General features: G+C 37.6%; 1 protein-coding gene across 1 annotated transcript; it reads right to left on the reverse strand.

Moving 5' to 3' along the window:
* Positions 1-189: 189 nt before the first annotated feature.
* LOC117317854 (cytochrome P450 3A29-like) lies at positions 190-13,984 on the reverse strand. The gene is made up of 14 exons (XM_033872812.1): positions 13,788-13,984; positions 13,146-13,242; positions 12,363-12,415; positions 11,926-12,022; positions 11,415-11,531; positions 11,005-11,093; positions 8,742-8,893; positions 8,077-8,201; positions 7,047-7,131; positions 6,527-6,684; positions 6,180-6,268; positions 5,715-5,852; positions 2,957-3,113; positions 190-2,082 (listed from the first exon to the last, which is right to left on the reverse strand). Exons 1-14 carry the CDS (start codon positions 13,862-13,864, stop codon positions 2,002-2,004), a joined length of 1,515 nt encoding a protein of 504 aa, XP_033728703.1. The 5' UTR covers positions 13,865-13,984; the 3' UTR covers positions 190-2,001.
* Between the last annotated feature and the right edge of the window lie 9,886 nt (positions 13,985-23,870).

Below are 23,870 nucleotides of genomic sequence, written 5' to 3' on the forward strand. Positions count from 1 at the left end.
AGGGATACCAACCATTAGGGTCATATGAGGACGGTTGTCCAGAGAAACACCAACCATTAGGGTCATATGAGGACGGATGTCTAGTAGGACACGGTCATTGTCATCACAATGGGAAACGAAAGGAAAGATAGCAAAAAAAAAACACACACAAAAACCCAACAAAAAGAAAAAAGAAAAATAGAAACCAGATTTCGGGAATATACGTTTTATTGTATATCATAGTATTTATAATACGAGGGGTGATTGATCGGCTGTGAGCCTCGTTTTGAAGGATTTGAATTTTGCTGGACATGTATTATTTTTCAACATACATGTAATATCCCCTTCAGTATCTATACACTTTTGCCAGCAGTGTTTAAGGGCCTCAATGCCACTTTTATATAGAGTTCCTTTTCTTGGCTGTTCAGAAAGTCATCCACTCCATGTTAAGATTTTAGTAGCTGTTTTTAGTTTTGGAAAAAGATGAAAGTCTGATGGAGCGATATCAGGTGAATAAGGCGGATGCTCAATCAATTTAAAGCTACAATAGTGAATGGCGGCCATTGCAATGGCAGACTCTTTTACCCTAACCCTAACCCATTTTGTCCATTTTGCAAAAGTGGCTTGTCTTGTTTACTTTAGAGTGCTTCCTCGTCGATATAACTAACCAAACGAGACCAGTCAATGGGTACACGGCCGTATATAATAAGAGAACAGTAGGACATAAAAAGAACATCCTTGAGTACCTCCCTCAATACGAGGCTCACAGCATATCAATCGACCTTCGTTTGTATACAATTCGCATCTATGTATATATATACATTGCGATCCATGTATTCACATTATCTATCAGACGACTTGTCACTGTGACCATGTAAGGGTATCTCGACCATCACCAATGTGCGTACCTGTATATCGGAAACGAAGCCAAACTGCAGTGTCGACGCGGTCAGACACACGTGAATTTTTCTCTTTTTCGGAGTATAAATTGTATCTACGTCAGGCCTATTATGAATGCATGCCATAGAGCCTTTCTTTCAAAACATGTCTATTTAAGCTTATAACATGGCAACATGATGTCTGGTACCGCTAAATGCAGGTCATACCATCAACAGGCAACGATACTGTATTATACCGCACGTTTAAAATGTCCCTCACACCAACATTACACTAAATAAGATCCAAATGTAATATAGGTGCATGTTGAACCAAGTTAAAGCTTTAACCCATTACGTTATAACAACAAATAAAATGACCAGATGTGTGGCAGGTTAATCTAGCTTATAAATTGCCGTACACCGATCGATCAAGCTTTTGAAAGAAAATGTCACATACGGAGGATCTGTGCACGGGCGTCTGCTTCTTGTTAGTATAAATAGAAACAAAACAGACCCTACTCATACTATATCAACAAGATGTCACACTACCTTAATATTTGGCGTACTGTATGCAACCATTGTATACCTCTTTCTGTATGTAATATTACAGCATGAACATATCTTGCTATATTAATGTAAACACTTGCCTTATGCATGTTTTTATTTATTATGTCGATTTAAAAGCTCACCAAACGAGCTTGTGTTGTCATGTTCTAATATATCGACGTAAAATAAAATTTACCTAAACTTGAGGGATTTAAAGGAAATGTTGACGGCCTGACGGACGACGGACGCTGCACCATTGCATAAGCTCACCGGCCCTTCGGACCAGGTGAGCTAAAAAAAAAAAAGGCCGTACCATTAGCAATTCCATATATACTTAATTTTTATCAAGCACAAAATACCATAGTACTGGTTACTAGTTTTTTTAGTCAAGCTTTAAACTAATGTTCATTTATTCTTTCGTTTGTTTGTTTGTTTCGTCTTCTTTTGTCTTTTCTTTTTGTCCATACTTTTTAAATCGTTAAGACCATCATTCAAACTTCTGAACACCACGGCACTTGCCATGTAGAGCACCGTTTACATTTGCCACAGTTCCGTAAAAATTAAAGTTACGTGGTTTAAAAAAATATAACGATAATGCTCAATTCCTTGACTCCACCATCAAAGATATGGTTTGCTTTGGCTGAGTAAGTCCGGGTCTGCTGGAGATCTGTAGCGGGATCTACGGAGAGAAGGATAAATACAAGATTACGCTGAACGGACCCATTATTTAACCCTCCATATTTTTTTTCGAAAAAGTGGAGGTTCTATACCTGCATGTCATGTCACAACCATCAAAAATCAACCTGAAACATAATTTTCCCGAGTTTCGTTAATATCCCTTAGGAAATTATTTTACTTGACATTTTGGATAGTATAGCATTAAAGAAGTTCCTCAACTGTGATTTTTTTCTTCTTAAATCCAACAATGCTTTCGTATTGAAAAAGGTAATTTGCATACAGGTTTAAAAAGTAAATCATGACCTTAACTTGCCAGAGTTTCCCTTGGCCCTGACACCATGTCTGGTTTACCAGGCAAGGGGAGGGCCAGAGGAAACTCCGGCTTTACCTTGCTGCCAGATGTCATGTAAACAAGCTCAATATATCAACGTCATATAAATTATGTTTCAACCTCCATATTTCTCCAACTCAGAGACCGTCCTTTAACACAAACATGCCTAGATTTTTTTTCAAATGATGGCTAAATGTAATTATGAATAATAGTTCATAATCAAGTGTTAATAATGTCATTTTGAAAGCATGAGTAAAGTTCAGTACTTTTAAAGGATTTGTGCAGTCGAAGGATTTTTTAAGCTAGTGCAGGGAATTTTCGGTCACCATTAATATATCGCTTGGTTTACCCAGCGATTTCGGGGTTTTGCCGATTTCAGACGAGAGATAATGAGCTAGGTGGTCATGTCGCATCTTCATCCGAACTCTGGGGATTCTACTAATGCGGTAAATACTATTTCTGGCGACAATACCCGATGAGTTCAAGATGAGATGAATACAGTGCATGAACAAATAAGGAAATGACGTCATGACACCGAAATTACCTGAGTATCTGCGCATGTGACAAATTTGACATTCCTCAGAATGTGAACCATGGCGATCTTCGCCTCCATCATAGCTAGTCGCAATCCTAGACAGAGTCGAGGACCAAATCCAAACGAGAGAAATGTCACGCTGTTCTGAGCAGCCCTGTCGGCAAATCTGTCAATACAAGTTAAATAATACTAGCTTTTTAATCTGAACAATCACATTAAAATATTGTATTACATAATGTATAATGAAACAACTGTTTTATCACCTGAAAAATAATCCGTAAGATTTCAGATGTACGCTACTTTATTAGGCTGAGGAACGCGTAAAAAGTCTCCATTAAACTGTTAATTCCAGCTTTCGTGCATGTTCGAACTTTAAGTTGACGTTCCTTTGGCCTCGCAGTACGCTGTAAGAATTCATATAGACCCTTTTATGTCATTTATGTGGTAGCAGAATCCCTGTTTTGAATTATATAGAACAAACTCTGATTGGAGATTTCTTCGAACCTTTCTGACCTCGAATCCAGACGTTGCTAGAGATACTATTTACAAATCATGATCAGAAAGACGCCTCATCGTAATCATTTGGGTGTTTGGGCGTGAGCGGATGTTTCTCGCCAGTCAACAGTCAAAGGTATTGACAGGTCCACAGTCGATAATACGTCATTAATATTTACATAGAGAGTCAGGTAACAATATGAACTATTGCACGGCCAAAATGACTATGGCACGGTCACGTGCGAACTATTGAACACCTGTGACGTTTCGGAATTAGGTTACGTGCGAACAACTGAAAACCTATGACGTTTCGTAAATCAATCCTACCCTTTCTAGCGTCTAAGTCACTCAGATGTCAACACTTCTAGGCCTACCGGAAAGTCGAGATTTCAATGATTCTTTGTGTGTTTTAGTGATTATGTAATAAAACAAGTATAGCATGGGTGTCTGTGCAATAGTCCAGAATATTTGACCCACGGTACCGGTAATCGACCGATGTTCTACTGCACTCGGCCTTCGGCCTCGTAAAACAGGACATCGGTCGATTACCAGTACCTTCTGTCAAATATTCTTGACTATTGCACAGAAACCCAAGATATATTTGTATAAAATATACATATGACCGCAATTTTGTAAGAAACAATGATGATGAAAAAAGTTACTGTACCCGTATGACTGTATAAAATGAATGTTCATATGCAATTGTATACAGTTATGATATGGGTGTGAGGGAAATAGCACTTTTATTGTCCCCCCGAGACTTTAACTATTTCCCGAGGCGAAGACGGGGACGAAAAAAGTGATATTTCCAGAAATACCCATACAATGCAAAGTCTGTTTCAATGATCAAATTTTAATGTAGATTCAAAATAAAAAAAAGGCATTACTTGTTGTGTGTTAGCGTTGTCGTTGTCTTTCAGATTATATAATCTTGTAGATGAAGTAATTTTCCGAAATGTTCCTGTAGCATTCACTCGAACGATTTTAGTAAACAAGGTGTTTCTGTTTCGTCTTGGACGCTTACGTTTTCGAAAGAGTTTTCGGACTTTATCCTAATACAAGGGATGGCGGTAGAGACGATCCGACGGAATATGACAAATGCATTGTCCAATCAGTATGAACAAAGAAAAAAAAATCCGCAAAAATATGAATGCGCTAATTCCGGGTAAATAGTACTTTCGAATATTAACCTGGTAAATAGCATTTTTGGAGGAGGTATTTCAAATAACATTTCTATTGTCTACCTTTCATATAGTGTAAAATAAGGAAAGGTATAATAATGTTAATTATTACATAGTGCGTTTGATTTTCCTTAACTATACGCATAAGCTATATTTTGAACTACTGCACGGCTAAAATGACTGATACACGGTCACGTGCGAACTATTGAACACCTGTGACGTTTCGGAATTTAGTCTTACCACTTCAAAGGTCTAAGTCACTCAGATGTCAACACTGTCAGACGAAAGTCATGGCGACTTCTAGGCCTACAGGAAAGTCGAGATTTCAGTGATTCGAAGTGTGTTTTTGTGATTATAAAATAAAACAGGTATACCATGGGTGTCTTCGACATTGTGCATCAGAACATATTGCTTTTGTTTGTTTTTTGTTTAACGTCCTATTAACAGCCAGGGTCAAAGAACATACTGCACATACACCCATGCATGATATATTTGTAATATACACTACATAGTATATGTATAGTATCGACTCGACACACAGCAACAACATAACTTCTCAATAGCAAAGGTACATGTGGTCAGGATTGTTTTGTATAGGACTACTTATATTGCCTTTAAAAATGTCACGTTACTATATTGCTACTACTACGCCAGGCCATGAACAGATGATATATATATATATATATATATATATACATGTATATATCAGATTTAATAAAGGGTAGGCGTATCACAAGCCATCAACAGATGATATATATCAGATTGATGAGAATAAGTATTGAAATAACTCCAAAACTTGTAAGGTTACTGAAAGGAAGGCGTGCTTTTCGAATGTATTCTGGATGACTACGTTTAATCAATCTAAAGCCAATACAAGCAATCTTCTTTTTGAAAATCCTGACGCGCCGTATTTGTGCTCGGCAACAGAACTATGTCGAAACGGAAATATCTTAATTTACCGTTGGGAAATTCGAAATTTGATAATTTTATATCCAAAACATACACCAGAAGAATTTACAATTAAAGGAATTTGTAAAATTTCTTTGTAGAACTTCGATTACGTGATTTTGATGATTATTGGCCAGCTATACCTTTCCGGTTTGAACGCTTCCGGTTCCGGGTAAAACTTTGGGTCGTGATGTATATTAGACACTGGAATGACAATTCGGTATCCTTTCCTTACGGTGATGCCATTGATGACCCGATCTTCTGAGGCTGACCTTGATAACCTGTAACAAAAATCTTATTCTAGGGTACTTTTATTTTCATTTTACCCACAAATCTAAATAGCATGCCAAATCATAGTAAGCAAATATAAACACATGTAACCCGATAATTTGTTTGCGCCAACGATTCAATTTTGAACCAGTATTTAAGTAAAGAAAACCGGGTTACATCAGTGTGCAGACCCCCTTAAAGACAAATTGTAGCAGTTCTCTATCAGAAAAACTATAGTGATACCTTGAGTACATGTAGCTGTTTAATTCTGATTCAGTACCGAATACATGTATACTTTACCAATTTGAGCTCCATTTTAATATAATTAAACACGTGACCTGTTGACAGGAGGGTACTTCCGGAGAACCTCGTAGAAAACCTGGTCCATGTAGGTCAGCTGGCGGATATTTTCGTACACAGGCTGTGCCTGGTGAAAAGATACACAGAAAAAAACTGCAAAAAAATATTTCTTAAAAATATTAGTGTTATTCCTTGTATCGTCATCGAACGCAATGGTAAATAACTTCAAGCTCAAAGAGAAAACCTTTATTCTAATTTGTTTTGTACAATTGAATAAGTACAAGGACACTATTCTGCAAAATTAATAATCTATTACCACCAGATAATGTGAAAAAACAATAAGATTTATTTTACTATAAATCAAACAGTAAGAAATAACACATACATCACCTAGAGCGTTTTGTATTTCCTCAAGCATGCGCTCTTGTATTTCCGGATTCACTGCCAGCTCATATCCAGAGAATTGTAAAAGTGTAGCCGTAGTTTCGTAGCCAGCGACAAAAAACAAAACAGATGATGCGATTATCTCCTCCGTCGATAGTGCTGCAATAAATTCAAAATATATAAAAATGTAAAAAGAAAACGTTCCGTGACGAAAAACATCTGAAATGAGTATAATTACAACCAACATCTAGCCAACATCTTACTCCAGGGTTACAATCACGTCCGCTCTTGTAACCCCTGGAGTAAGAGAGCGGCGTCTGAACGTCACCCATAGAGTATCGAGGATAATATCTAGTTAAAGGGGCGAGGATCAAATGGCGGAGGAATGAGCCCCAATGACAATACTTAGTGTATGCATAGTACAGCGCTTTATGAAACTATTGAAGAAAATACTGTTTACACGCTCTACAGGGTCACCACCGTTCACTCTCACTTTGACCAATAAGTGCGTTTTTTCTTACTTTTATTCATATCTATGAGATCGCTGTTATCTGTAGTGTTTTCCAATTCAGCGTTCATCATAAGTTGTAGAAAGTCTGCTCTTGCCTGAAATGGAAAAAAGAGAAAGGAATACCAAAAGAAAAGTCGAAAGACTGGAAAAATAATAAATATCGTAGGAGGTGACTAATGGGGAGAATTTCTTTACCATGAGTGTACAGCACAGAAAGGTCTCCAGAGGGGCTGTGTGGTATTGTTTAATGGGAGTTTGGCTGTAAACCGACGGTTATATAGTGTCGCCCACCCTGGAGATGTCTGTAAGGAGGACTTTTTTTTACAGCCTTTTCCTGTCCATAATACACTAGAAAACGACTGTCTTGGCATTTGCAGTTTGATTGTTTTCTAAATATAAAATTACCTATCTTCATAATATAATGTCACAAGTAGTACAGATATATGTATGTATATGTACAAAAACATGGGCTGACAGAACGATATATTAAATAGCACACGTAGGCGATTATGCTGTATGGTTGTAAGGATACGTCACCATACCAGGAGTGTTTTTTTCAATAATTAATTTGTTTAAGCATTATAATTCGAAAAGTGCTCTGCAAATTGCATTTAAGCTTCTATACTTAAACAAAAGCATACTGATCCAATAAACCTATTATACGACAAGTGTTGGTTACACAGTCTAAACATGACTATTGATTGACGGACAAACGTGTTTATGACGATTATGTCGTTTTAATATGCCAATTTAAAAAATCCTAATCAACCTATCAGTGTTATTGAAATTTTACTGGTTAACAGTTTTTCTTGAAATTTTAAATAATAGTAGAGCAATATGTATTGACTCAAAATGTAACTATTTTAGGTACACACATTCGGGCAGCGAGATAAAATCTGATAAACCGTCCCAAATATTGGGATTTCTTGAAAAACTAAAAATCCCAATTAACGTATATACAGTATATTGGTGTTTGCTATCCCACATTACCTATATACGTACACTGGGAGTTTGATATACCACTTTACCTATATACGTACACTAGGGGTTTGACGCCGATCTTTCAACATCGTCTTCACCGTCCGGATGAAAAATTCTATAACTTCACCGGAGAAAAATCCCATTTGTAACCAACTAAACAGGTATTTAAACGGCGGGAAAATAGCTGCCAAAGAGAATGAATTAATTTGCATCAACAATGTATAAGCTAAATGTTTACTGAAACTGACAAATCATGCTTAGAACTAGATAAACTTTCGGTATACTTTCCGTTTATAATCGACTTACCAATATCATTCAATAACTATAAATCTCTATCAATGTGATTGTCAAATCAATAGCCGCTTATTCTGACTTTATTTCTAATATTTGGCTTGATATATTTGATTTTGATTTTTTTTTTTTTTTTGTAAAATAGAGCATGATTTCTCAACAAATCTCTTTAGTCAAGCAGTTCACAATATTGCGGCTAGTATAATTATTTCGATGGCAGCCAAGCGCTTTACCTCGCCAAAATTCCTATTACATGTACATCTACCGACATTGGCATGATAACACGAAGTACGTGTGGGTCACTAAGAAGATTGTATATACACGTAACCCCCAATGTTTGCCGGACAAACTGACAATACAACGAAGTGGCAGTGCAGCAAGATTTCATTAAAATATAAACATTACATTCATAAAGTTCTGGGATATAACTTACTGCTGAGTGAAAAAATATAGAGAAAACTCTTCCTTGGAACAAAAAGTCCCTTGGCATTCCTGACCAACGGGTCGTCTTTGTTGGTCTGTGAATCAACATCAAGGCTAAAGGCTGTCGCAGCTATCACGTCCATGGTGAAGGCTCCAAAATACCTAAATTGTCATGTTTACACGTGAATTGTCACATTAATGATAAAAAAACCTTTTAGTTTGGTGTGAAATCATTTAAACCAGACGAAAATCATAATGGTGGATTTTAAACCATACCAATAGACCCGATAATGTTAGCTGTTTTGACAATTTTAATTGTTTACCCACAATTAAATCCACAACAAGCGAATGTATGCCGAGTTTTGGAGAGGCTACTCAATGCAGTCCACCCTGGGAAGTATTGGAAATACACAATCATTGTGGCAACGTGAGTGATGTCATTCTATTAAAAAATTACAAAACCGTGCGATTTAACTGTGTACAGGGACCTGAGAATATGCGAGTCTACGTGTACATTGTATTAGGACCTATCATAATGTGTATCACAGGGACCTCAGAATTTGTTACAGTCTACGTGTATTTAGACCTTCCCTAGTGTGTATCACAGGGACCTCAGAATTTGTTACAGTCTACGTGTATTTGGACCTTCCCTAGTGTGTATCACATGGACCTCAGAATTTGTTACAGTCTACGTGTATTTGGACCTTCCCTAGTGTGTATCACATGGACCTCAGAATTTGTTACAGTCTACGTGTATTTGGACCTTCCCTAGTGTGTATCACATGGACCTCAGAATTTGTTACAGTCTACGTGTATTTGGACCTTCCCTAGTGTGTATCACATGGACCTCAGAATTTGTTACAGTCTACGTGTATTTGGACCTTCCCTAGTGTGTATCACATGGACCTCAGAATTTGTTACAGTCTACGTGTATTTGGACCTTCCCTAGTGTGTATCACATGGACCTCAGAATTTGTTACAGTCTACGTGTATTTGGACCTTCCCTAGTGTGTATCACATGGACCTGCAGAATTTGTTACAGTCTAACGTGTATTTGGACCTTCCCTAGTGTGTATCACATGGACCTCAGAATTTGTTACAGTCTACGTGTATTTGGACCTTCCCTAGTGTGTATCACATGGACCTCAGAATTTGTTACAGTCTACGTGTATTTGGACCTTCCCTAGTGTGTATCACATGGACCTCAGAATTTGTTACAGTCTACGTGTATTTGGACCTTCCCTAGTGTGTGTCACATGGACCTCAGAATTTGTTACAGTCTACGTGTATTTGGACCTTCCCTAGTGTGTATCACATGGACCTGAGAATTTGTTACAGTCAACGTGTATTTGGACCTTCCCTAGTGTGTATCACATGGACCTGAGAATTTGTTACAGCCTACGTGTATTTGGACCTTCCCTAGTGTGTATCACATGGACCTCAGAATTAGTTACAGTCTACGTGTATTTGGACCTTTCGTAGTGTGTATCACATGGACCTGAGAATTAGTTACAGTCTACGTGTATTTGGACCTTCCCTAGTGTGTATCACATGGACCTCAGAATTAGTTACAGTCTACGTGTATTTGGACCTTCCGTAGTGTGTATCACGGGGACCTCAGAATTTGGGGTACAGGCACCGAACAACTTGACCACCGGAACACAGCGTACGACAGGGAAAGAAGACAGTCGTTTCTGTACAATGTCATTGTGTTAACCAATACCTATCCAGACCAACCGAATCTCTTCTCACCATTCTGGAAGACCAGGGGTCAAAATTCTTGTGAATCACATCGGGGCCTGCTACTACACTATCTGTAATGGGACCCTGCCGGAGAGTAGTGTAGACAGGTTATTAATAATAGTTCTAGGCTACTGCATGCTTTTATTTCCGGAGGTTGATGTATATCACGATGTTTAAGAGCCTAATCATCGGTGTAATTTCTAGGCTGATTAACGAAATTATATATTTAGCGTACTAAAATAATTTGTTTGGGTCGATAACTACACTACAGCAGGTAAAGTAGCCGATAACCTGCCTATTGCTTCCGGTGTTTCGTACTTACAATATATTTGTAATATTGGAAGTTTGAGAGCTATAGAACTGCAGTTTAGCAATTCAATTTTTTCGAAATTACAATAAGAGAATTACAATTTCAGAACTTCGATTATCAAATCACAATGCAACAACAAGATTGCAATGTTAGAATGTTGACCCTTTAAGCCTTCCATACACCACGACCCCTGGTCTACCTAAATTGTATCTATCATTACTCTTTAGGATTGATGACCTTCCCGGTCCTGGCTGCGTCTTCTAGATTAGCCGCGAGTGTCTTGGAGCATCGGTTGATATCCTCATTCATCTGAGTAAAAATGATTGACATTATTCCATTTACTATAACTTGGTATGTGAAAGGATTTGTAATATTTTCTCCGTTATAAATCATATCATTGTCAAAGCAGTAATAAACACACCGTGTCCTGAAAATTGTTGCAATATTTACTTTGTTATTGTAACAAAATATGCCTTCCAAAATGCCTACACAGCATCGTAAAAAAGCTGTTTATCTTTAATTTAACAATTTTAAGGAGAAAAAAAAATAAGAAAACATAAAGTCTAACAAAAGTAGGGTACTCTTTCCTGAAAATTGTGTATGAATGCATCAAACGAAACAAAGTCCTACCAGTTTCATCTTTCCTGTACTGAACGTAGGGGATAATATGGCTCGGATGCGTTTCCAGGCCTTTCCTTCGGCAGCAAACACGTGTTTGGACATAATTGGATGTCCACTGATATTGAACTAAAAAATCAAAATACAACAATTTGTAGTTAAAATGAAACATTGAAATATTTCCCAAGCATCCATTGATGGAAAAACAGAAAAACAGGAAAATACCACCAGAGAACAGTAATACCACTACCTTGGTGAAAGTTTTGCTCCATCTACCCAGAGCCCTATATACTAATTAGTATATAGGTCTCTGATCTACCCATGCAAATAAGAAAAAAAGATGCATTTCAATTCTTGAATATAACGAGTCCAACAATTTTGAAAACCAAAAGATAATATCTATATCGTAATTCTAAGCCGAAATCACCACAAAAAAAAAAAAAAAAAAAAAAGATTTATAAGAGTCAGTGGAATACAAAGAGACTAAGATTGGTGCTACAGACGTACACGAACAACTACTCACGCCTCTGCCGGTGAAGTGGGAGAAATCTTTGACAAAAACCTCCTTTAGTAAAGTGGGATCCTTGATCACAACATTAAGTTGTTGGCCACTAGCCCATCTGGTAAATAAAGCGTCATAATTACCTCCCTTGGAATATTAATTACATCGTCTTTGTGATATTGAGATCATTTGGGGAGGGCTTTTGTTCTATGATATTAATCTAGTTGAACAGTAAAAAGAAGTGGAGGGGCTCTTTATAATAACAAGTCATATATATATAGTTTAATTTGAAGTCTTTAATGATTGTATTAATGAGAATGAAATTATAATCTGTGATTTTTTGAAAATATTTTTTACTTTCGATGTACAATAGAATCGGTCAAAAACAAAACAAGTTCCACCTTTGTGATAATTCATATTTATGACCGGAAAATATTACATTGTGGAGTTTTACTTACCCAACTACATCACCGTATTGTTTTAGCCAGCCATCCTCAGACTCCTGGACGCCCTATATAAACACCATGAAATACAATTAATTAATTAAAAAACAAACAAAACACTGAACAATAACACAATTGTACTACTACTAGACTCGGCTATAGACAAAGCGATCGGTGTGTGATTAAAAAACTAAAATATCGTAGATTTGTACAGCGCGATGATTGGGTACCATGTTCCAGGGCTAAACTTAGTTTAGTTTATTTGTTTAGTTTAGTTTGATTTGCGGAAAAAAAGGGGAAAAAGTAACGATTTTTTTAAAATTTATTTCGATAAATATCTGTAAATTTTCGAACCAAAAATGTTTTCTTGAAGGCAACGATAAAAACTTAATCTTGTACATCCGGAACATTCCTACTTTTATACTAGTATATCATTCCTCAAACCTGTGTGAACCGCGCCTGATCCCGAATGATTGCAAATTTGCTATATTCATTTTCCGCCGGGGGGCTTCGCTCCCTGGAACACCATACCGGCCCCCAGATCCCTCGCCAAAAAAAAAACGGCGCTCGCATTATCACTAAATTACTGGACCCCCCCCGCCTTAGTGCGTAAAATTTAAGGTTAAAAAAATTACCTATTCCATCTGTTAATTACTCAATAAAATAGCGAAAAAATCCAGAAAAATCATTTTCGCAAGGAACTAATTTGTTCTGGTGAAACGTTAGCTGATTAGCTGATTTCGTTGTGCGAGTCCTTCAAACTTTAATTATACCAAATCAAGGCCGTAAGATACTTACGTTCCGGATTATATGAGGGATACACCCTAGGATAGGTAAACCTCGAGGTCCAGGAACTCCCTCTTTTCTCAGTCGACGTACCCACCAGCTGTTGTATCTAGTAAAAAAAAATTGAAATAACTTATCAACTTTAGCTATAAATATACAGCAATAATCCGACGTTTTCCTGCAGACAAAGTATATATATATAGTTTTCTGTTGCCATGTTAAACGTTTACATCACCTTACTAGTATAATATATCACTAGATACTGAAGTGTTAAAGACAAAACATTCTCTCTAAAGTCTTGAACAAATATTTATGTCAAAATATTGCAATTACTCTGTAATAGAACCCGGGATTTTTTTTTTTTTAAACAGCCCCACAAGTTATTTTTCCTGCTTGCTATTTATTCCCACGACATGCCTGCCCATCACCGTCAGATGTACACCCGGTGATAAGTGTAACTTAGTGTAGTTTAATCAACCGTGGGTAACCGACGATGTTTATCCAAGTGCAACGAGCGTGATACCGTTTAAACTACATTCCGGTCAGTTCTGGTACGTTGTCCGTAAATAACTCACCCCCATATTTGAATCTTAATAAACAAACGATAGACAGTGGTATTCGGCACGACATACTTCATTAGGTGCGGGTACTTACATGTATACGAGTAAGATAATGCCACACCCCAGGGCAACAGTCATGCCCCATCCTCCCGGTGAATTGGTATCATCCATCGTGCTGTATTCTCAATTTCTGAACTGAATTGAGGACACTAATAGAGCCTAGATAACGAAAGGCACACGGCGAGCTTTCTTTTACACGGCTGTACCGACGAACAGAGTGATTGTAGTACGGTACAGATTGCTTATCATCAGTCGATATGTGTTAAACTCATTCGTTTCAACCAGTCATACAGTATATATATTATATATTACTTTGCACACGTATCAGTGTACATTAATGTTCGTGTATACTCGGATTTTAAAATGAGATCGTAGTAATTATTTGTAAAATGATGCGCGCACTCAAGTAAAGTCCACACGTACTTTAAGAGGAACGAGACAATATATAGGCAGATACTTTGACTCCTCAGGCCGGAGGCAATTGCCACAGGGACACTGTTTTGAATGTTAAATTTTGATTAAGTATCGAGGGCCTGCGGTCCAAATACGTCTTGAGTTTAGAATGAGATCGGGTCCCTGTGTCACATTTTATAGTCACGAGTTACTGAGTAAACAGTTAATGTAAACATGTCAAATATACACAGGTAGGTAGATATCTGACCCATTAATACCCGTGATACGGAATACATAATGTATCCTTCACTATATCAACAATGCACCGGTAAACAATATATATATACTACCAGTATGTGTTCGCATATTTCAATTATTTAGCCCTATCGGTAATATCCAAAGATGATTGATAGAATATTCAAAAAGATTTAGTTGAATAACTGACAACCGCAAGGACCCATGAGGCTATGTAGAGAGACAACGATAGTCAGGGTCATATAAGGACGGGACAACAACAACTACGGACGGAAATTTTTGACAGATCCAGGAGAGCAGTGTAGACAGGGTATGGATATTCGTTCTACAACAACCAGAGCCATATGATGACAGTTGCTTAGATGGACATTAACAGTCTGGGTCATTTGCAATCTAATTAAAATCAGATGTTCACTAAACTTAGTGGATAGTGAACATCTGATTTTAATTAGATAGGGTCATTTGAGGACGGTTTCTAGAGGGACACCAACAGTTATGTTCATATTAGAATGGTTTCTAGAGGGACACCAACAATTAGGGTTAAATGAGGACGGTTCCAGAGGGAACCAATAGTAAGGGTCATTTGAGGACGGTTTCTAGAGGGACACCAACAGTTATGTTCATATTAGAATGGTTTCTAGAGGGACACCAACAATTAGGGTTAAATGAGGACGGTTCCAGAGGGAACCAATAGTAAGGGTCATAAGAGGGCGGGTATCTAGAGGGACACCAAGAGTTCAGGTCATATGAGGACGGTTTCTAGAGGGACACCAATAGTAAGGGTCATATGAGGACGGGTGTCTAGAGGAACACCAACAGATAGGGTCATATGAGGACGGTTTCTAGAGGGACAACAACAGATAGGGTCATATGAGGACGGTTTCTAGAGGGACACCAATAGTAAGGGTCATATGAGGACGGTTGTCTAGAGGAACACCAACAGATAGGGTCATATGAGGACGGTTTCTAGAGGAACACCAATAGTAAGGGTCATATGAGGACGGGTGTCTAGAGGGACACCAACGGTCAGAGTCATATGAGTACGGTTTCTAGAGGGACATCAACAGTTATGGTCATATGAGGACGGGTGTCTAGAGGGCACCAACAGATAGGGTCATATGATGACGGTTTCTAGAGGGACAACAACAGATAGGGTCATATGAGGACGGGTGTCTAGAGGGACAACAACAGATAGGGTCATATGAGGACGGGTGTCTAGAGGGGCACCAACAGTTATGGTCATATGAGGACGGGTGTCTAGAGGACACCAACAGATAGGGTCATATGATGACGGTTTCTAGAGGGACAACAACAGATAGGGTCATATGAGGACGGTTCCAGAGGGACACCAACAGATAGGGTCATATGAGGACGGGTGTCTAGAGGGACACCAACAGATAGGGTCATAGGAGGACGGGTGTCTAGAGGGGCACCAACAGATAGGGTCATATGAGGACGGGTGTCTAGAGGACACCAACGGTCAGAGTCATATGAGGACGGGTGTCTAGAGGGACAACAACAGATAGGATCATATGAGGACGGGTGTCTAGAGGGACAACAACAGATAGGGTCATATGAGGACGGGTGTCTAGAGGGGCAACAACAGATAGGATCATATGAGGACGGGTGTCTAGAGGGGCACCAACAGATAGGGTCATATGATGACGGTTTCTAGAGGGACAACAACAGATAGGATCATATGAGGACGGGTGTCTAGAGGGACACCAACGGTCAGAGTCATATGAGGACGGGTGTCTAGAGGGACAACAACAGATAGGATCATATGAGGACGGTTTCTAGAGGGACACCAACAGATAGGGTCATATGAGGACGGGTGTCTAGAGGGACGTGGTCATTGTCACCAAATTGGGAAACGAAAAGAACAAAACTATTTAGGGAATATATGTTTTATTGTATATCACAGTAATTAAATTAGTAAATATATATATATAACAGGATGTAGATACATCGTGTAAATTGAATAGTACAAAAATATTGAAATATTAGTAAAAATCACAATCTTCATCAGTTCGGTATCAAAATAGCTTATAATACAATGTTTCCGGCATCGAAACAGGAATTTACAATCAACTTATATCTCAAAATATCAACTTGAAATAAGCACAGGGCGCAAATCCTTCTCGGCCCGTGTATACAGAGGTAACACAACAACCACAAGTTTGGGTGACCTTTTTTCTACGACAATACAAAAGCTATTTTGAGAATGAATTGGCCTGTTTTGTAACAACAGGATATCAGTTTGGGGGTGTAAGGATATGACATAAAGTGAAAATGCCGCTTATAAATATGCAAAACTGACATTTTCGGAAATATGTGGAATTATTACAATTTATACTAATCATAACAAATAATAGGCAAGTTTATTATTTTCAATTCTCCCATGTTTGCTATGCAACGGCAGTTTTGATTGGTTTAAAACCGTGTATTATTTGCCAGTAATACATGCTCGTGTCAATAATACATGCTCGTGTCAATAACACACGCTCGTGAGTCACGGCTGTTACAATGATATGTATTTAATATTCACCCATCTACAAGACGGTTACTGTAGCCGAGTGGGCTAATGGCAGTTTTTTTCTTTCTTTTTTTTTTCATCCCTTTTTTTAAATTTTTAAAATCAATACCATGTGATAGATGTTCTTGATTGTAGTACTGTAGTGCCTGTAAAAAATGTATATTTTATCAACAAAATAATGCAATACTCAAGAAATAGATTACAAGGGTTTTCCGGGGTTTTTTGCCGTTTTTCTATTAGAAAGAGGTAGATCTCAGAACTAAACAGTACATGGTAGAATAGAAATAATCAACTTTGACTCGTGTATTGTTGCAGGATATACAACTTGGACTCGGATATTTTGCAATTTTAATTGCAAAATATCCTGGTCCTCGTTGTATATCCTGCAACAATACACGAATCATCGTTAATTATTTCTGAAGTGATCTTTATATATTTTTAAATATGACATAAACAACTGCGATCTACTTCTTGTAAGTGATAATTTCCGGGACCTCGTGAAGTGGGCTTCAAGTGTCAGCCAATCAGAACGCATTCAACTTCGCGATTAAAATATAGTCCCGGCCAAAGGTTACCTTGTCAACCAATCCATATATTTATTGGTTATTGTTATTAAACAGTTGTAATGGTTATCGCATGCCTTTGGAGTTAAATAACACCCATCTATTGTGGTAGATACAGATTACGGGGTTGTGAATATGTGCCAACTCCCTGTGCTAATAAGTGTAATTCGTGTATTAAATCATATCAAAAATTATTGAACAGATACTTTTGAACTGGTAAGAAAGTAATAACAATGCTAACAGTTACACGGTGAATGGAAACAGACAAACCGATACCCTTAAACGGTAAACATGACAGTTAATAAATAGCGTAGTGATATATATACTATAAAGTAGTTCGTTTCCCTTCATCTAGAACACACAAACATGTAAACAGATCTAACTGGCATATAAAAACAATGACCTATTTAAACATGTTTAAAAAGAACCTTCACAATCATCTTTATATATTAAGCTTGAATACTTATTAACAATTTCTCAATATCAATATTTCACCACATACATAAGTAAATGTATGTATATAGGGGAAATGCAGTGTGAGATTCCAACACAATAGAACTCTACATATAGTTGTTTTAACATGATGAACAATAAAGTTCTGAATCTAATCAGGTCTGCCTATATAGGAATATACAGGTAATCGTTCAGAAGAAAACACTGACAATGTTAAAATATGGCGACGTTTCATTTATGATCGATACGGTCCTGAGCTTACCATTCTTGGACCTGAACTAAACCCGTGACTATGATGGGTTGTTTTCTATTTATCATTCTCGGGTGCCAAGGAGAACAGCCAGGTTATAATGGAACTGGACAAAGAGACACCACAGCCAGGTTATAATGGAACTGGATAAAGAGACACCAACAGCCTGGTTATAATGGAACTGGACAAAGAGACACCAACAGCAAGGTTATAATGGAACTGGACAAAGAGACACCAACAGCAAGGTTATAATGGAACTGGACAAAGAGACACCAACAGCCAGGTTATAATGGAACTGGATAAAGAGACACCAACAGCCAGGCATATGTGGACGGGTGTCAAGATAGTATTGATGATTATGTACAGACCAAAGAGTATTGATACATATGTACTTTTAACATCATAAATACACAGAAATTGCATACAATGTACACACCGTACAGTAAATACAATGTATACACCGTATAGTACATACAATGTACCATACAATACATAAAATGCACAAACCGTTCAGTACATACAATGTACATACACTGTACACACCGTACAGTACATACACTGTATACATCGTACAGTACATACACTGTACACACCGTACAGTACATACAATGTATACACCGTACAGTACATACACTGTACAAACCGTACCGTACATACAATGTATACACCGTACAGTACATACACTGTACACACAGTACAGTACATACAATGAATACACCGAACAGTACATACAATGTATACACAGTACAGTACATACACTGTACAAACCGTACAGTACATACACTGAACAAACCGTACAGTACATACAATGTACAAACCGTACAGTACATACAATGTACAAACCGTACAGTACATACAATGTACAAACCGTACAGTACATACAATGTATACACCGTACAGTACATACAATGTACAAACAGTACAGTACATACACTGTTACACCGTACAGTACATACAATGTACACACAGTACAGTACATACAATGTATACATAGTACAGTACATAAAATATAAACACCGTACATTACATACAATGTATACACAGTACAGTACATAAAATGTAAACACCGTACAGTACATACACTGTATACACCGTACAGTACATACACTGTACACACCGTACAGGACATACAATGTACACACCGTACAGTACATACAATGTATACACCGTACAGTACATACAATGTATACACCGTACAGTACACACAATGTATACACCGAACAGTACATACAAAGTACACACAGTACAGTACACACAATGTACACACCGTACAGTTCACACAATGTATACACCGAACAGTACATACAAAGTACACACAGTACAGTACATACAATGTATACACCGTACATTACATACAATGTACACACCGTACATTACATACAATGTACAAACAGTACCATACATACAAAGTACACACCGAACAGTCATACAATGTATACACAGTACAGTACACACAATGTACGCACCGAACAGTACATACAATGTACAAACAGTACAGTGCATACAATGTATACACCGAACAGTACATACAATGTACACACAGTACAGTACATACAATGTACACACAGTACAGTGCATACAATGTATACACCGTACTGTACATACAATGTATACACCGTACAGTACATACAATGTACAAACCGTACAGTACATACAAAGTACACACCGTACAGTACATACAATGTACAAACAGTACAGTACATACACTGTTACACCGTACAGTACATACACTGTACAAACAGTACAGTACATACAATGTACACACCGTACAGTACATACAATGTACACACCGTACAGTACATACAATGTACAAACCGTACAGTACATACAATGTATACACCGTACAGTACATACAATGTATACACCGTACTGTACATACAATGTACACACCGTACAGTACATACAATGTATACACCGTACAGTACATACAAAGTACACACCGTACCGTACATACAATGTATACACCGTACAGTACATACAATGTATACACAGTACAGTACATACACTGTATACACCGTACAGTACATACAATGTACACACCGTACAGTACATACAATGTACACACAGTACAGTACATACAATGTATACACCGAACAGTACATACAATGTATACACCGTACAGTACATACAATGTACACACCGTACCGTACATAAAATTGACACACCGTACCGTACATACAATGTACACACCGTACCGTACATACAAAGTACACACCGTACAGTAAATACAATGTACACACCGTACCGTACATAAAATTGACACACCGTACAGTACATACAATGTACACACCGTACCGTACATACAAAGTACACACCGTACAGTACATACAATGTATACACCGTACAGTACATACAATGTATACACCGTACAGTACATACAATGTATACACCGTACAGGACATACAATGTACACACCGTACAGTACATACAATGTACAAACCGTACATTACACACAATGTACACACCGTACAGTACATACAAAGTACACACCGTACAGTACATACAATGTACACACCGTACAGTACATACAATGTATACACAGTACAGTACATACAATGTACAAACCGTACAGTACATACAATGTATACACCGTACAGTACATACAATGTACACACCGTACAGTACATACAATGTACACACTGTACAGTCGTACAATGTATACACCGTACAGTACATACAATGTACACACCGTACAGTACATACAATGTACACACCGTACAGTACATACAATGTACACACCGTACAGTACATACAATGTACAAACCGTACAGTACATACAATGTATACACCGTACAGTACATACACTGTACACACCGTACCGTACATACAAAGTACACACCGTACAGTACATACAATGTACACACCGTACAGTACATACACTGTACAAACCGTACAGTACATACAATGTATACACCGTACAGTACATACAATGTACAAACCGTACAGTACATACAATGTACACACCGTACAGTACATACAATGTATACACCGTACAGTACATACAATGTACACACCGAACAGTACATACAATGTATATACAGTACAGTACATACACTGTTACACCGTACAGTACATACAATGTACAAACCGTACAGTGCATACAATGCATACACCGTACAGTACATACAATGTATACACAGTACAGTACATACACTGTTACACCGTACAGTACATACAATGTACAAACCGTACAGTACATACAATGCATACACCGTACAGTACATACAATGTATACACAGTACAGTACATACACTGTACAAACCGTACAGTACATACAATGTACAAACCGTACAGTACATACAATGTATACACCGTACAGTACATACAATGTACAAACCGTACAGTCATATAATGTACACACCGTACAGTACATACACTGTATACACCGTACAGTTCATACAATGTACAAACCGTACAATACATACAGTGCTCACACAGTACAGTACATGAAATTGACACACCGTACAGTACATACAAAGTACAAACCGTACAGTACATACAATGTATACACAGTACAGTACATACAAAGTACACACCGAACAGTCATACAATGTACAGACCGTACAGTACATACAATGTACAAACCGTATAGTCATACAATGTATATACCGTTCAGTACATACAATGTACACACCGTACAGTACATACAAAGTACACACCGTACAGTACATACAATGTACAAACAGTACAGTACATACACTGTTACACCGTACAGTACATACACTGTACAAACAGTACAGTACATACAATGTATACACCGTACAGTACATACAATGTACACACCGTACCGTACATACAATGTACAAACCGTACAGTACATACAATGTATACACCGTACAGTATATACAATGTATACACCGTACTGTACATACAATGTATATACAGTACAGTACATACACTGTTACACCGTACAGTACATACACTGTACAAACAGTACAGTACATACAATGTACAAACCGTACAGTACATACAATGTATACACCGTACAGTACATACAATGTATACACCGAACAGTACATACAATGTATATACAGTACAGTACATACACTGTTACACCGTACAGTACATACAATGTATATACCGTACAGTACATACAATGTATACACCGTACAGTACATACAATGTACACACCGTACCGTACATACAATGTATAAAACGTACAGTACATACAATGTATACACAGTACAGTACATACACTGTATACACCGTACAGTACATACAATGTACACACCGTACAGTACATACAATGTATACACCGTACTGTACATACAATGTATACACCGTACAGTACATACAATGTATACACCGTACAGTACATACAATGTACACACCGTACAGTACATACAATGTATACACCGTACAGTACATACAATGTACACACAGTACAGTACATACAATGTATACACCGTACAGTACATACAATGTATACACCGTACAGTACATACACTGTATACACCGTACAGTACATACAATGTACACACAGTACAGTACATACAATGTATACACCGAACAGTACATACAATGTATACACCGTACAGTACATACAATGTACACACCGTACCGTACATAAAATTGACACACCGTACAGTACATACAATGTACACACCGTACCGTACATACAAAGTACACACCGTACAGTACATACAATGTACACACTGTACCGTACATAAAATTGACACACCGTACAGTACATACAATGTACACACCGTACCGTACATACAAAGTACACACCGTACAGTACATACAATGTATACACCGTACAGTACATACAATGTATACACCGTACAGTACATACAATGTATACACCGTACAGGACATACAATGTACACACCGTACAGTACATACAATGTACAAACCGTACATTACACACAATGTACACACCGTACCGTACATACAAAGTACACACCGTACAGTACATACAATGTATACACAGTACAGTACATACAATGTACAAACCGTACAGTACATACAATGTACACACCGTACAGTACATACAATGTATACACCGTACGGTACATACAATGTACACACCGAACAGTACATACAATGTATATACAGTACAGTACATACACTGTTACACCGTACAGTACATACAATGTACAAACCGTACAGTACATACAATGCATACACCGTACAGTACATACAATGTATACACAGTACAGTACATACACTGTTACACCGTACAGTACATACAATGTACAAACCGTACAGTACATACACTGTTACACCGTACAGTACATACAATGTACACACCGTACAGTACATACAATGTATACACAGTACAGTACATACAATGTACAAACCGTACAGTACATACAATGTATACACCGTACAGTACATACAATGTACAAACCGTACAGTCATATAATGTACACACCGTACAGTACATACACTGTATACACCGTACAGTTCATACAATGTACAAACCGTACAATACATACAGTGCTCACACAGTACAGTACATGAAATTGACACACCGTACAGTACATACAAAGTACAAACCGTACAGTACATACAATGTATACACAGTACAGTACATACAAAGTACACACCGAACAGTCATACAATGTACAGACCGTACAGTACATACAATGTACAAACCGTATAGTCATACAATGTATATACCGTTCAGTACATACAATGTACACACCGTACAGTAAATACAAT

Source organism: Pecten maximus, chromosome 19 (assembly GCF_902652985.1).
Source record: "Pecten maximus chromosome 19, xPecMax1.1, whole genome shotgun sequence".
Classification (NCBI taxonomy): domain Eukaryota; kingdom Metazoa; phylum Mollusca; class Bivalvia; order Pectinida; family Pectinidae; genus Pecten; species Pecten maximus.